Source organism: Micromys minutus (genome assembly GCF_963924665.1).
Source record: "Micromys minutus genome assembly, chromosome: 23".
NCBI classification, from domain to species: Eukaryota; Metazoa; Chordata; class Mammalia; order Rodentia; family Muridae; genus Micromys; species Micromys minutus.
In genome coordinates, this window is record NC_137958.1 from 12,608,212 (window position 1) to 12,625,224 (window position 17,013).

The 17,013-nt window shown below is 41.2% G+C and overlaps 1 protein-coding gene across 1 annotated transcript in view; it reads left to right on the forward strand.

The window, feature by feature from the left end:
* RELN (reelin) overlaps nucleotides 1-17,013 on the forward strand; it is a gene marked incomplete at its 5' end in the record, with an annotated part of 413,261 nt that overhangs the window by 174,070 nt on the left and 222,178 nt on the right. Inside the window, 2 exons of the mRNA XM_080936108.1 lie at nucleotides 3,606-3,638; nucleotides 5,681-5,756. Coding sequence (XP_080792234.1) covers nucleotides 3,606-3,638; nucleotides 5,681-5,756 — 109 coding nt within the window. The remainder of the gene's footprint in view (nucleotides 1-3,605; nucleotides 3,639-5,680; nucleotides 5,757-17,013) is intronic.

A 17,013-nucleotide genomic window follows, 5' to 3' on the forward strand; every position in this document is an offset into this window, starting at 1 on the left:
GAGCATAAGCTGCCATAAAACACAAATCAAGGTGGGGGATGGGAAGAAGGGAAGAGAAAAATAATCGCTACAACTGCTGGCTTCTGTGGATAATTTAGCTGCTTTAAATATTAAGTAATCTTTTATATTGATCATAACTATTTCCTGAATATAGGGAGAACTATTTTCATTCCAAATTTATAACATTTTTGGAAGTTTAATTATCATACTTGAAGGTCAAATGGTGCTTTATTGCAGTAAAATACAAAAAGTAATAAAGAAATTATTCCTGGGGAGATGAAAGTCTCGGTTCATAGCTCATTAAACACTAACTTCACAGGCCACGTCTAATTTGTCATATTTAGCTTTAGAAATTTAATACATTAGAATTTCAAATTAGGTGAAAAGACACATGAGACAAAACTACCTAGGGCCTTTGAATTCCAAAATGATTTAGGAGGTAAAGTTCTGATAGTCTGTATGTGTGTGAATTGTCTGTCATGTGTCTGTGCGCGCATGTGCGTTCATGCATGCCTGAGTGTGTGTCTGTGTGTGTGTGTGTGTGTGTGTGTGTGTGTGTGTGTGTGTGTGTGTGTGTGACTGCTTACCTGATTCAAAGATGGCATTAATCACCCAGTGATATCAACAGTCAGCTCAACTTCAAACATATCTTTTATTCTTCTCAACGTATTGAAGTCTTCGTTGGACTGAATATTCCGCTCACTAAATGGGCTGAAGTTTATTGGTGCTTTGGAGGTACATGCTGACTTAAAAACCTCTGGGTAACACGGTCCTGAAAAGGGGACTAAGTACAACCTTGTTTTCCTAACATGCCTAGGTTCCTGTGATTGTGGGGGATTCTGGTAGCCCAAGCTTTAAAAGAGTATGAACAAAGTTTTGATTTTCACTGAATTGAGTGGCTGGGTCTTTGTTTCCACTTTTTGAGTAGCAGCGATCCCCTAATAGATACCAGCACAGATGCCCCCCCCCACTCTTAACTCGGCCTTGTCCTGTAGAAGTATAATGTGAGCCTTATGTAACTTTAAATCCTATAGTGGCCACATGTATGAAACAAAAATAAGATAGTTAATATGTCTACTTAACACAGATTATATAAAATGTTAAACATTTCAATATAATATTAACAATACAAAATAATAAGACCATTAACATTTTTTTTATGCTAAGGCTTGAAAATCTGGTATAAATTTTATGTATGAAATGCATGTAAGTAATAGAATAGCTTGCTTATTTAAGATTTTATAAATTTTCAGTTGAAAGTAGCATCACAGTCCTGCCTCTCCTTAACTGCTTAAAACTCTTCAAAAGGGTTGTCGAGTGTTGAAAAAGTTCATGTTCCTTTATAGTCACATATTGATAAAATCTGTTTATGTTTTCTTTTTTAAGAAAGTTAAGTTCATGTTGAAGCAAAGCATGTGTGTATTTCACAACTGTGTACAAATGGATTTAAAAAAATTTTTTTTACCAACCTTGTATTGTTAATATATAACTTATAGGGATGTGATATGAGTTGGGGGGAAAAGTATAACAGAAAGAAGCTAGGATTGTTTGCTAAAGTTTTGCTAACACTAGAAAGTACAGGTTAAAAATCTAAAATTGCTTCAGATAAGGAAATATGTAGAGTCATTATACGTTTCTAGTTTATTTTCTTTGTGTGTGTGTGCTCGTGTGCATGTGTGTGTGTGTATGTGTTTGTATGTGGTATATGCATGTATGTAGAAGCCAGAGGCCAGCCATAGCTGTCTGGCTTCATGACTCTTCTCCTTAGTTTGAGGATAGTGTCTCTCCCTGGAGCCGGGAGTCAGTGGTTCAGCTGCACTGTCTGGGCAGTACCCGGGATCTGCTCGTGCCCCTCCTCCACTGCCGGGCTTTCAGAGGTGCACTACCAAACTGGGTTTTCATATGTCTGCTGGAGAGCCCAGCTCAGATCCTCCCACGTGCTCAGCGAGCACCTCACCCACTGAGCTATCTTCCTAGCCCTATATATTTCTGGGTTTGAAGTTTCTAAGTCAAGCCTGGTACAGCAGATTTGGAACTTGAGGCAGGAAGATTGCTAGAAGTTTGGTGGCAGAGTGGGCGGTGTAGTGAACTCTGGGCCGCTCTGGAATGTAGACTGAGACCCTGCCTCCAGAACACCAGAAACAAACTCAGTTTCAGCTTTGGTTCTTTGACTATTCCTGCTACCTGAGACATGCTCCTGCTCCACCTGTATGCACAGGATGACATGTGAGAACAGGCACCAGTGTGCCACAGTCTTATCTTTGATTCTTAGGTATTTGGTGGCAAGTATTCTTTTTTTTTTTTTTTATTTGAAGAAAACCTTCATTCCGAGTTAAAGATTCAATGAGTCATGGTAGAACCCTCGCAACTTAACCACTGAGCATCAGCATAAAACACAAAACCACGAAACATATTATCTTCCATTTTGTAAGAGTTCCACAAATGACTTTAAAAAATTTAATCACGGTACTTGCCATAGAATCTGCTTTTTAAAAACCTATGGAGACATTTTTGGTGTGCATATTATGTTAATCTGGAGCAATATGACAGGCACCTGTCTTTTTCTAAACTGCTGTTAATTCTGGATTCTTAGTCTTGTATAACTGACCTGTTGTGGGAGAAATTGATTTTTATATCTAGTTGAAATTTTTCTTTGAAAGTTAAAAAAAAACATTGGAGTGTATGTCATGATGTCTTACATTTAGGCAGTGCATTGATATTCCCTCAAACTTGGAATCCTTGCAGGGCAGGGAAGAAGTAACTGTCGGCAATGTGGAGTGGGCGGGGCCCTGTCTGTCCCTACTTGTTGCTTTGCGTTCCTTTGCATGCACACACGTGATCATACTGTCCTTCACCCTTCGCCCATGGAGGTTGGGAAGCTCACTGTATACGTACGATGAATCCCACAAATACCCTCAGCTTCCAATCCCATAATCCTGTGCGCCCAGTGTTTCATATCCATGCTGCCCCTGGGGTCTTCCACAAGCCATCTTCTTCCCCCTTTATCTCTGCTCATCTTCCTCTGCTAGTATTTAAACACTCAGCGAGGAACGTGTCTTCTCCGTAAACCTCTCCAGGTCCCCCTCATTTCCTAGTCAGTCTAGTCTTAGAACCCTCGCTCCTCACCCAGCCTCACCCAGCCTCACCCAGCACCCTCTGAACACTGTGCTCTCCATCAGTCATGCCCCCCCACAACAACTTCTTTCAGGGGGTGGGAGTGCGCAATGGTCTTTTGTTTCCATTACCCAAATGGCCAAAGCAGCTCGGTTCAAGAGATAGGTGCTCGAAAGAGCTTGGCATATCCATTAGCTGTCAGGTCGCATTTATATCCCGAGCTTGCCGGATACTGTGCCTGAAAAATGAGGGGCTTTATTCATTGTAGGAGAAACCAAGACTTTTAAATATGATGAAAAGTAAGCTGGCCATCTTATTTTAGGAGGTTTGTTACCATTTCCCCCCTTAATCCTGCAGAGGAAAAAGCCCCCATCTAGGGGGCTTATCTCCTGAGAACTAAGTTCCCCAGCTGTGTTTGGAATTACTGGTCACTGGATTTTGCTTTTATCACCAATTAGTCACTATTCTTCTCTATTCTTCTTGTGTTCCAGCTCCCACAGAGGCCACTGCTTACTTGCACCTCGGTAAGTATGTAAGGCTCTGATGCCATTAGCATACTACCTGGTCAGAGGTTATGGGATGGTTTAGAGCAAGGATGCCGGAACCGAGCTGCCTGTATTTATCTGATCATCACACTTGCTGTTCCTGATGACATTGATCGAGTGGCCTGTCTGTGCCCACATGTAAAATAGAACTGGTAACAGTACCTACCTCCCTGGGCTGGCGTGCAGATTAAGTGAAATTTCAAACTATATAGTAAAAGGCATGGCGTTGTCTGGTGATAAATACAAAATGGGCTTATCCACTGAAGGGGGGTTGTCTCTACAGAACAAGGAAGCACTAAGAGTTAAATTTACCATGTTGTGTCAGCAAAGACTTATTTTAAAAACCAATTTCCTACCTTCTGCAATTTAATAAAAGAGAAAGGGATCATCTTAACCTGCCCCAGTCCTTCCGGGCATCTCTTACTGTGGGGCCTCAGATAGGTCCATTATGTCTCTTGGGCTTTTCCTTTCAACCTACAAACCCAATTAATTTATTTTTCTCTTTGGAAAGATCTGCCTTGAGAAGCTTTGCTTTTATGTAATGCTACGGCTTGGGGCTCCTCTTGGCAGATGAACATTAACTGCTTAGAAGCATGCCTTCTGGCAGACACGACAGGCTGGTGACCCGCAGTGGTGCAGCAGAGTCTTGGCCAAGCTGTGACCTGAGAGAGCTGTACCCTGTAGGCTCATCAGACACTGTATCCGAGTGCTTGGAGGAATCATTAAATCACACCCATGCTCGGAGTCTATCACTGGGTTCTCTCCAGTGTACGGACACTCTCTCCCGGTTCTCATGCCTCAGGCTTGGGGGAGGAACAGCCAGTACTCCTAAGTACATGCTGATTCGCTGCTTTCAGGGGTTCGTTATAAGCTTGCCTGCTGGCATACCTGGTATTCGGGGGTTGCGGGGTGCCATAGGTGGGATGTCACCAAAGAGAATTTGAAATCATCTTCCCTGATATTTGGAAGAGATTTTAATTACCCAGCGAGTTCAGAGAGTTGTGTGACTGAGCCCCTACAAGCAGAAAATACCAACTCTGAAACCTACAAAAATGAAGGGTCTCCGTTAGTCAAGTGACATGATTTCAATTGATTTGAAAACTGACCAGATCGAACAAAATTGTAAAGAAAAGAGCCAGAGGATTCATGTTACCCAAGACGTCCTGAGCAAGTGTCACAAAAGTCCAATGAGAATGTTGTTAAAACAGTAATGAATTTCTCCTTTCACGCAGCGAGCACACTTGCACTGAAGCCGTCCACGAAATCATTTTCGTCTCTTCTGCCAAGCCAGCTTTCAGAGTTGCTAGGCAGTCGACGGCGTGTGAAGGTGTTCATTGGCATGCCCCAGAGACTAATGCTTAAGAACAAGTGTTGAACACAGCTACAGGGGAGTGGTACTGTATTTATCACCATGGCTGCCATCCTAGCTCGCCTGATACCGTCAGGTTTAAGTTGATGCTTTAGTTATACATATAGAGATGTTTCTCATGCAATTCTGATGGGAAACAAAGTTAGCCACGAGCGCACACTGGATGAATAGTGAGCAAATGTGGGGAGTTCTAAAATAGGCCAGGGCAACAGGGCCGACAGGAAGGACAAGAGAAAATGGGTCAGAAGAGTTCATGGTCGCTCTTTTGGCTGCTGCAGTAAGAGCCAGAAAACTTCATGGTTCCATGCCTTAGTGAGCAGAGGCAGGTCTGTCCGAGCTGTGTCTCCGTAGACATGGATAAATATGGGTCAAGGATGAGTAATAGGCTCTGTGTGACCTCTCTTCTTTGCCCGTCCTGCTTGTGACCATTCAACGGTTTCTCTTTCGGGTGCTCTGGGTTTCAAACTTCAAGATGTCTAAATAGCAAAGGCTTTCCCCTCAGCATTAACAGTCAGAGTAATTACAGTCAACCACTTATTTAAAAGTCAGTTCTCATTTAAAATACGGCTATTCTTCATAGCCGCAGCATGTTGACACTCTGCTAAATCGCCCCTCCGTAGTATAATTCTTCTCTAAATACTTTCTCTCTCAGCTGAAATACACAGTGACAGCGTGATTCTACGAGATGACTTTGACTCCCACCAACTGGAATTGAATCCCAATATATGGTAAGTGGCAAGAACTTCCATTTTGTGTTGTGAAAAGATGCTGACTTTGTTTAATGAAAAGTTTTTCTCCCTAGAGGGTCAATTCCTGAATATTCGATGGCTCTTAAGTACTAATGTAGTGGTGGGAATGGTTAACTATGGGCTACGCTTATATACTCAACTTCTCTTGGGTAAAGGCAATGGTGAGCATGGCTAACTGCCTGTGGACTCCCTTGTGTACCAGAAACACTTCCTGTTTTGTTTCTTTTTTAAAATCAAATATAGGAGTTCTTCAAATTCTTGAATGTGTTTGGACATATCTTGGTTTTACAAGATCTTCCTATGTTATTCTAATTTACTTTGCTGTTGTTGCAGCTGAAGGAAGAAAGGATTTATTTAAGCTTACACTTCCAGGTTCATTACAGAGGGAACTGGGAATCTGGAGGTGAGACCTGAAACAGAGATCGTGGAGGAGCACTGCTTCCAGGCTTTGCTTCCAGGTTCATATTTAGCTGCCATATATAGCAAGGCCACCTGCATAGGGTTGTACTGCTGACAGTGAGCTGCCTAGGGATGGTACTGCCAACAGTGGGCTGTGTTCTTGTACATCAATTAGTAATCTAAAATGCTCAGAAGGTCAATCTAATAGAGGCAGTTTTTCAACTAAGGTGCTTTCTTTCCATCTGTGTCAAGCTAACAAGATTAGCCATAGCTAAAATCATCACGCTACAATGTATCCAATAGTTAGTGGGGAGTGGGAAGGGGAATGTGAAAGATTGCTTCACTGTAACTTGGAATAATCTCTCATAGTTCCTAAGACCTCATGTATTCACACTTCAGGCTTTCTTTAGAAGACTTTAAAGTACAGATTCCATGGGATTTGAGGGACAAAGAAATAAAATCAGATTAGAAGCTTTTGTATATAATTTGATAACTAAATTTGTTGGCAGTGTGTTACATTTCTTTGCTGATCATAGAATGTGTGTGTCAGTCGGCAGCTATTTGGAAGAGTATATGAATTTTCGGCTTTATGGAATCCAGTAAATGATTGTATGGATAAAGAAGAGTTTAAAAATGATAAACTTTGAACCTGAAATGAAAAGCCCAATTAATACTCAAGATTGGAGTGTGAATGACATTACCTTGAATGCTAAGCATATGAGAACACTGCCTTCTGTTTATTTTTTTCTGTTTTAACAAATATTTTGCATCCCAGTGACACAGTCAGGCAGCACGCTATGTTCGCACAGATAGCAGTAATTATTTAAGTGGAATTCCTTAAAGTTGCATTTCTCTCAGGTAGTTAATAGTTCAGTAATGGTTTAGAGACATGTCATTCAGAAGTTTTAAATCATGGACAGAAATGTAATACATGTAATAAAGTGGCACCCAGAATGGGAATGATGCCCCCAGCAGAGTTTTCCTAGAGAAAGAGGCCCTCGGATTGAAAATTGAAGATGACACATTGGTTGCTGGAGCTTCAGAACTTTTATGTCCTTTCTAGAAAGAGATATGAGCCCAAATAGTATAAAACAGAATAAAATACTACTAACCCAGAAAGACTCATAGTGCCTCCTAACTTACATATATTATTTAAAAACACACTAAATCAATAAGATTTTTATTCTTTGAAGAAAAATTGTCTTGAAATAAATAAAATTTTAATTAAGAATTTTATTAAGAAAGTCAAAATTAAAGCATGTTAAGTGCCATGTTTGACCAAGAAAAGCTCTTGTTTTTCTTTTGTTATGTTTTTGTATTCCATTAATATACATATATATATATGTGTGTGTGTGTTAGCAGATGTTTGTTTATTTCAAGGAAAGCTTATTTCTGCCAAGTTAACTTTGTTTTTTCAGTTTTCTTGACAAATATAAAATGTGACTTTTATGTGATTCAAAAATCTGTTGGGTTTTTTTTTAAATCAATGAAATGTGATTGATTTTACTTCAACCATTTTCATGATTGATTGGGTATGATCTTTCTTGGCTGAGATTATGGATTTTATGTCTCTTTTATTTAAGCTATGATTTTTTCCACCCTTTTTGACACCTCTTCCTTTTTAGCCTTTCAGAAGCGTGGACTTCTACCATCTGTGCTTCCAAATGAGCTCGCTTCTTCTTGGTGGCCACCGCCCTTCTCACCTCACTCATTCATTCATTTCTTCCCTCCCTCCTTCTTTCTGTACTTCCTTTACTTTCTTCAAAACAAAACAAAGCAAAGCAAAGCAACGCAAAACAAAACCCTCGAACAATGACAATCCTATTTGAGAAGACAATTTTGTCAAGCTAGAAATGGTCCAGTCTGGTTTATCTTCTGAGTATTCAGCTTGCTTACTGGGCACTCCCCCCTCCCCATTTTTTTTAAACTGGGCTACAAAGGACAGGTGTTCCTCAGAGTTCATTCCTCCCCCCGTTCAGCTCTCTTCCTTCCTCCCTTTTTTTCTCCTTCCCTCCATCATTCCCTCCTTCCCTCCTTTCTTCCTTCTCGCCTCTCCCCCATCTCCACTCCTTTTTCCCTTGCTATATCCTTCTCTAAGCTACCTGCCATATTCTTCCCCTCCTGCATCCCTTTCCTCCTTTCTGTGATAGTTTCTGTACAGTGGACTGTGTTTCTTCTCAACACACACAAGAGCCTTAAAAATGATCTTAATCCATGCACTGGAGTCCTTCAGTCTTGTTCATCACATTTGTGTGAGAACCAAACATCAAGTTAAATATACCTGCATTGCCTTCTCTGTGAATGGATGGGAACAGAGTAAAGACAGAACCACAGGAGGGACAGAGCGTCAGGCCTGGGAGCCTGGATCCCTTAAACATAAGCTCCATAAACGCAGAACCAGTAAACTCAGATTTTCTGGGTTAGTAGTGTGTGTATATGGGTATATGCATGTGTTTGTGCACATGTGTATACGTGTAATGAGAGTGTACGTGTGTAGAGGTCTGGACAACCTTGGACGTTGGTCCTAGCTTCCCACCTTGTTTGAGACAGAGTCTCTTTGTTGTTCTCTGAAGAGTGTGCCAGAGTATCCAGCCTGGGAGCTTCAGCAGGTTCTCCTGGCTCCTCATATCTTGGTGTGGAAGCATTAGGATTGCAGCCATACATCACTGGGGATTTGAACTCAGGTCTCCATGCTTACTTGACAGATGTTTTACCCACCGAGCCATCTCTCCAGTACCCACAATCTAATGGGTACTGGCAAAGCCTCACCTTGCTTTGAAGCCTTCTGGAAAGTCTTCAGTCTCCTGAAATCTGTTTTCTTGGTCCATATGTGTCTCCAATGAGACACTTGCCCTTTGTAATATTGTCTCTTAGTCTCTTCATGCCACAGAAATAAAAGCATACTGGAAGCCTGGTGACAGCATGGAAGGACCCTTTTCCTTGCCACCTCTGTCCCTGTGCCCATGCCACAGGACACCAGAGAGGAGCCAAGCACAGGCTGTGGCACTTCACCAACATTGCCACAGCTAAATACTTCCCCGGATAACCTGCGTGAAAACGAAGATGTGATGCTTACGTGTGTCCTCCCGTGTGGTTCTAGAGGCTTCGTGAGCGTTGTTCAGTTTATAATTCCTGTGGACAACCAAAAACCTCAGAAGTGAGCTACAGTTGTAGCTCAGTCATTTGTGTGGACAGTCAGTAGTGGAGAAATGACAAAAGCGCAGTGAGGACAAATTAATTTTCAGTCTGGTTTAAAGCTCGGTCGCCCTCTTATCTTCTACTCATTTCCCGAACATCCATTTTCACACATGCGGTTATTTACTGTCTCCTTTGTTGTCTTATTACCGTAACTACACATGGACTAAAACAAAAAAAAAATGGCATTCCTGTTATTAAAGGGACAGGGCTGTGGCTCTTCCAGGTCTTTTGTTTTTATTTTTTTTTTAAGATCCATTTATTTTATTTATATGAGTACTCTGTCGCTGTCTTCAGATACATCAAAGAGGGCATCAGATCCCATTACAGATGGTTGTGAGCCACCATGTGGTTTCTGGGAATTGAACTCAGGACCTCTGGAAGAGCAGTCGGTGCTCCTAACCCCTGAGCAGTCTCTCCAGCCCTCTCCCAGGTTTTTGATGGCCATGGTGTATAATTAAGAAACGTGCTGTGTGTGAACTTATTAGTAAGTGGACTGTGTACTAAATGACAAAGATTTGAACTGATTTAAAAAGCGATCCTTTCATTTTGTGATAAGGTCAATGAATAAAGGAATATAAACAACAGGAAGTCCTTTCCCTCTGTATGGATAACTACTAACTATATGGTTGTAGTTTCTCTGTCCTAGAAATTATTTATGCAAACACAGTGCATTATGATTTTCAGTTGCCAACTTAGATATCAGACGGTAAAACTTTCTTTATTCTGCTGTTATCCTATTTATCTATTTTTCTCTTCACCCATTATTAAGCCTTAATTTCATGCAGTTCTGGGTTGCCCTTTCCCATTTGTCTAGATTTAGCTAAGCTTCAGAAGTCCTATCGGTACAATGGCAGGTGATAAATACGGGTGCCCCTGGTGCCCAGACATGTTTATGTCTGTGCCCACCAAGTCCCCAGGGTCCACTCTCGTCTTTGGTGACTCCTGGGCAGTTACTGCTTCTATACCAGCATAAGGGCTTAGAAACTCTCCTCACCAGGGACAAGGAGGGAAGGGATGTATGTCCAAGTCACCTCCTCCACTCAGGGCAGCTGTTCTCCTGCCCGGGGATGCACTGTCCTTTGTCCCTGGACGCTCTCATAGCTCTTTATAGCTCCTCTCTCCTACTCACTTCTGGTTGTTTTGAGAGTTAAGTTAGGAGTGAAGAGAGCAAGCAGGCAGATTGAGTGGTGTCAGACGGACTTGAGAAAGATTGAGTCTCTCTTTGCCTGGATGGTGGACCACATGCAGGCCTGCCTCTGAATGGTAGCAATATCCTCGGCTACAATTCAATGCAAGTGTCATTGAATCCTGGTGTGTGTGTGTGGGGGTGTGTGTGTGGGGTGTGTGTGTGTGTGTGTGTGAGTGAGAGAGAGAGAGAGCTCAGGTGTGTGTGTGTGTGTGTGTGTGTGTGTGTGTGTCTATGTGTGTGTGAAAGAGAGATAGGGAGTGCTCAGTGGAGTGTGTGTGAGAGAGAGAAAGAGAGAGAGTGCTCAGGTGTGTGTGTGTGTGTGTGTGTGTGTGTGTGTGTGTGTGTGTGTGTGTGAATGTATATGTATGAGAGAGAGAGAGACGGAGTGCTCAGGTGAGAGAGAGAGAGAGAGAGAGAGAGAGAGAGAGAGAGAGAGAGAGCGCTCAGGACATCTGCATAGCTGCTGATAGAAGGATCCACAGAGCCCCTTCACCATGCAGAAACAACCCTCTGAACCCTGCCCCCACAAAAGGATGGAAATTTTATATGACTAAATTTAAATGAAAAGGAAGATTAGAAATGGCAAATCTGAAGAGCTGTAGATTATCTCAGAGGGAACGCATTTATTTAGTACACTCATGGCTTTAGATATGAATCCCCATATCTCCAGCAACCACGAGTACTTCACATTGATACTTGGGGAGTTCTTTTATGAAGCGAACTAATGTGACAGCGTTGTTAGGAAGTAATGATGCTCTTGAGAAAGTATATGTAGGATAGATATTTGTTAAAATAGTGCTATATGCATTTCGGTTGTATAAATATGTTCCTACTTAAAAAAAATTAGAAAGGGTTGGCAGGTCAGCTCAGCAGGTAGCACTGATTGCCACACAACCATGGTGACCTGCATTTTATCCTGGAACCCATGTAGAGATGTCAGAAAAGATAACTGTGCAGACTTGTCTTCTGACCTCCATGTGTGCACTGTGGCATGCACACCTGCACACAATAATCATGGATACAACAGAAGAAAGCAAAAAGGGGAGCACTGTATATTTCTAGCTTACAGTGAGAAAGAAAGAGGGAGGGAGAAAGGGAGAAACAAAAATAAATGGATGCTTAAAAATGATGGAGTTGAGTAAGAAGTGCCTTTTTCCTCAGGCAGTTGTAAAGACAAGGAGGAATCTTTGTTTTGCCAACATTATCCCTTGAAAGCTTGATTTCTGAGGAATGCAGAAGGCACCAGGGCTGTAATATCCGGGATCCTCTCGTGGGAAGTCCAGGGCTGCAACAGAGCACAGTGATGGATGACAACGAGGGCACAGCAGACGTTTCCCCTGCAGCACAGCAATACCACAGCAGTACACATAGTAACAGGGAGATGTGTCCTGCAGCTGAGAGGGACCAGGAACTGCTCCTCCGAACTGCTGAGCACATTGTGATGCCCGCAGGGATGAGGAGCATCAAGAAAGACAGAGGCTGTCTCAGACCCTGTCCTGTGGGAAGTCCTCTGTGAGCTAGGTACGATCCACCCAATCTCAGTGTTCACAGCAAAAAGATCACAGACTTTACTACATCTACTTAATTTGTTGAAGCAATTAATATCCGACAGAACAAACTGCTGATTTGGGTATTTTACGGTACTTTTCCACTGAGAAATATTGCTGTCTGAAGACAGAATATAAAACCACCAAGGTGTTGGGGTGAGATGAGTCACCAAAGTGGAAGCTACATCACTGGGCACTTAGCAACACGTGGCAAGGCCAGGCATACGATTTTACTACATTGTGGTTCACCAACCAATGTGTAGGAGGCACTATCACTCCCTAAAGGCAAAACAAGAGATCTCTGCCATTCACACATTCACAGGTGTGAGAAGTACAGTACATGTGGAATTTCAAGATAATTAGGAAAAAAAAATAAGGCAAAATTACCTTACTCAGGTTTGCCTAACAGAACTTGCTCAGTGTCCAGCAGTCCCAGGGGCAGTGAGATCAGGGGACAGTGGTCTTAGTAGGGAAGAAGAAAGACCATACACAACTTTTAGAGACTAGACCATACTCAAAGGATGGTGAACAGAGGAGAAAAGGAATGAAAATATATTCTGTGTTGGCACACCTTTACCAGGACCCCTGCTGTATTTTAGTGTTGGTGAATTATAATTTTTATCTTGGCCACTTTAGAATAGTAATTCTGATCTGATCTGAGTCTTTTGCACGTTTTCCTGTTATTTCCTTCCTCCTGACTTCTTCCTATTGTCATTTCATCTCCGGTTTCTTTCATTAATAACCTTTTCTTTTTATTACAAAACCTCTGGCTCTTCTTTCGAATGTAATTCCTTCCTCTGATTATTTTTTTTTTTACCATGATGTAATTGCTCTAGGGACAGTCTTTCTCTACAATAGAAAGGTTAACCAGGAGGTATCCCACTAATACAATAAGGTGTAAATCTGGGGACTTATTACTTCCTTTTTGAATCTGTGTTTGAGATGACAGAAACAAGGGCTCACTTGGTGGAATTAAATGTCAAGTGCATCTGAAGCAAGTGAGAAAATATTTCTTCAAGCAGTTTGCTGTAGACTTTGCCATAGTAGGAGATGAGAACACGGCTGCAGTAGTAGGATTTTTAGAGGGGTTATTTTTAACCTTTTTGTCACTATACCTGTTAATGAAGAAGAGAGCGGATTTTTTCAACTCCCCAGTGAAATCAGAAGACTTCTTTTGCCTTCCACGGTGAGAAGTAATGAGAAAGAATGAGCTATAAATGGAGTTTGTCATTTTCACCTTTAAGGCATGTTACCTCCTTAGAAAAATAGGCACGTGATAATTGAAGGTGAGATTATTCTTATAGAGTAAATGTTCCTCACTGTTTTGCTAAAACCATTCTACATTTTACAAAGAGAACTGAGTGCTTTTTAAAATTTACCTTTTAAAGCTTGAGTTTTTAATTTCCTAAAACTAGTTACATAAATAATTCCCAAATATTTGGCCATACTCTCTTGAGCATAAAACGTTGGTTAAAAAATAAAGATGTGTGTGGTACACGTGCACTCCCATAATTCTAGCACATGGGAGGCAGAGGCAAGAGGATTGCCATGAGTTCAAGGCCAGCCTGAGCTGCACAGTGAGTATTCGGTCCATGAGAGATGTGTAGCAAGACTATATATCATAATAAAAGAAAACAAATCAAAAAACAAAATAAGATAAGGCCAGCGGTTTCAGTAGCTGGACGGGAAGACCCAGGGAACATTGTGATCTTTGACTAGCTCAGAGATTGATCAGCAACAAAGGGCCTGTGGAACTCATTTCCTCTGTGAAATCACAGTCAGTCCCTGTCAGAACACAGTGTGGACTGTACTGGGGCAGAGACACATTGAATTTGCACTGAAGGATTATAATAATTTCCTTTTCTTTTGCTAGTTTTAAAGAACGTTTTAAGAAAAAAAAAACTATTAAAATCGTTTTAATATCTCTGTACAAAAATGCTGGTGAATAGTGAGGTCTTCTTCACTAAATGGAAGACTGCTTCTTTGTGGGGCTGAGTGGAGAATTGACCACTTCAGATTAATAAATCATAGACAGATAACACAATGCCCTTGGGGACAAAGGCCATGTATCTCAAATGAGACTCTAATGATAGGTGATTGTCAGTGAGTTTCCAGGTGACTAACTCATTCCCATGGAGTGGCTGACCAAAGGGTGGGCAGTTTCCCTCTGACCTGATAGAGAAATGAGTCACGTCATTTGGTGGCCCAAGCAAATGCTATTGCAATTATTTATTTGTTGCTGTCAGGATGATGTCAGCACCAACCATTCATAATTCTGCAATTGTGCAAAAGAGCTCAGTTCTCTCATTAGTACTTCCCCATTTCCTGTGTCCCCAAGGCACTTCCCATCACTGCAGTGCGTGGGCCTCTGTCTCCTAATCCAGATCGCAGTCCTGACTCTCCTGCGTGCTGATCAAGTAGCTGAGTGTGTCATCTTGCCTAACAATTTTAAAATTAGAATAAATGACATAATTATACTTTCAGAAGTGTGCCCTCTACACAGATGTACATTATATAAAATTATTTGTTTCAAGATGAAAACATAAACACCTAAAGATTACTTTTGGTTTTGCTTTATTTAAAAAAGAAATGGGGGTGGAGAGAGAGAAAATCTTTAGTTTAGAAGGTGCCTCAGAGTTGATTAGAGTATCTTCCTCATCTCTCCTAATCTCGGCTTATGCCGGCATGGTTTTGTTGGGTAGCCTCCATGTTTACTGATTGTTCCATAGTTTTGATAGCAAAGGACAGAAGGGGGAGGAGAGAGGCAGAAATGAAAGTGTAAACACAAAACAGGTTTTGATTAGCTATCCAAGGATATGTAGCAGCCGAAGGCGCCGCACAGAACTTCACTCTTACGCCCACCAGTCCCTATGAATTAACTCAGTGTTTTTCCAAGAAATCCATTTCATTACCTTATTTTTATAGAATTTTGTTAGTGAAACCAAATCTCTTTATCCTGTAAATGAAAAAATAACTTTAAGAGCAATTCATTACGGAACTTCAGAATGAACTCAAAATGCTGCCAGTAAAAATGGCTAGCATTCTTTGCAACACCCATTCCTTTTATAGAACTGGGGGTCTGGTCCCCTGCAGGCTGAGTTCGGGGTCCACTGTGGCAACTCGAATTCTAGTCCTGTTTTATTGTTTATCAAATGCAGGGTGATGAGATTCAGTGGTGCTGCAAATTTTTTTCACAGGACCATCTGTGAACTCCAGTAAGAAAAGAGACTCCTGTGGGACCTCAGCATGCAGTAGGCCTAGCATTTAATAAATTCCATGTTCATAATGCCTTTGAAAATTACATGCATTTCCATTAAAATGTGTTTTAACCATATTGTTCATAATGCAGTATATGGTGTCTGTTAAATTCTTATGTACAACTTTTCCAAGCTGGGGAGATAGGAAAAAGGAGAAAGGCTTTCTTAGATTAGAGAAACATTCCATAGTTTTGCCATTAGGTAGAGAGAGAATTCATTTCTAATCCTTAGCCTGGGAGGTCACATTCCTTTTTAAATTGAGAAACAAAAGCCTGTTTAACTGGGATTATGTAAAACTCCCTCCTTCCCACGTATCTGGAAGACTACTCTGACTAACTCTACAAAGCCTGTCATTTTCTTCAGGACATCAGAGGAGGAAACCCAGCTATGAAGCCATAGATTCAAATGTCACAGTAAACAGCACCTTTTATTTTGCCTCTTTGAGCCTCTATAACATTGGGCTACTTATTACCAAATTTAACCTCAGTTCTTGGAAATTTGAACTGTTGCATAGAAGCAGAATTAAAATTTCAGACATCCAGAGGTTCATTCTTTAAGAAAGGAGACTAGGAGAAGTACACATGTAACATTTAGGAGCTATTTTGAAAGCCTTAGTTAGCCAGGGATTATTCTTCAAGTTTAGATGGTTATTTACATCTGTACAGTTTTAAAATCTACTTTATCCTTTATAAATGAATCACAATTCTCTTCTGAGAAACTCTGAGTTTCCTTTGTACTGCTCCAACTGGTTTCCCTCATTGTGAAGTGATAGCCTGTCTTACCCTTCTGTGGTACCAGGTTTCACATGTGTAGTTTTACAACCTTGAACAATAATATCTCTAAGTTTCAATTTTAGCATCTCTAAATAAGAATTAAAACAATGGAGGACAATAGTTTTATGAGGTTGAGGGTTTGTTTATAGATTTCTCTAGTGCAGACCTGTCAGTCACCTGGGCAGTGGTATATGCAACCTTCTACTTTCTAAGGCTGCAACTTGCCATCCTTTTCTATGTGTACCTGCATGATCCCAGCCATACGGACCCACTAAACCAAAAGTTCAGCTTATGGGGCATAATTCCTGTGTATTCTATTCCATAAATGCACTGACTTCACCTTCTTGCTTACTTAATTTCTAGTTCTCAAGTAGAGCCAGGTCAGGGGCTACCTTCCTTAGAAGCTGTCTCTTCCTTTCCCACTTTTGAAGAGGTCCCACCAGTCAGTGTATATTGCTACTTTAAGGACAGAATAACTGTAGAATAGGTCACAATTCTTTGTTTCAGATTATAACACTTCAACTTGATACCTGCATAACTTTGAATGTCCTTTCCTCTCTGGAGGTCATTATTCTTATTAGTAAAAATGAAGACAATAACCTCTATCCCCCAAGAGATCTTGACACCTTTAAATGAACTTTAGGGAACTTAAGTGCATGTAACACTGCAGTACCTACCACTGCATGGGTGTCCTGTCTATTTACTATTCTGATTTTCCATATGTGTTGTAAACTGCTGAAAGGAAAGCATTGTGTCATTTCTCCATTGCTCTGCTGAAGCTGAGCATGGTGCCTGTAAGTTCTTAGCATGGTAGAACAGAAGAATGCATTAATAAATGATGAGAAAGTAAACCACACCACTTGGGAGTAGCTG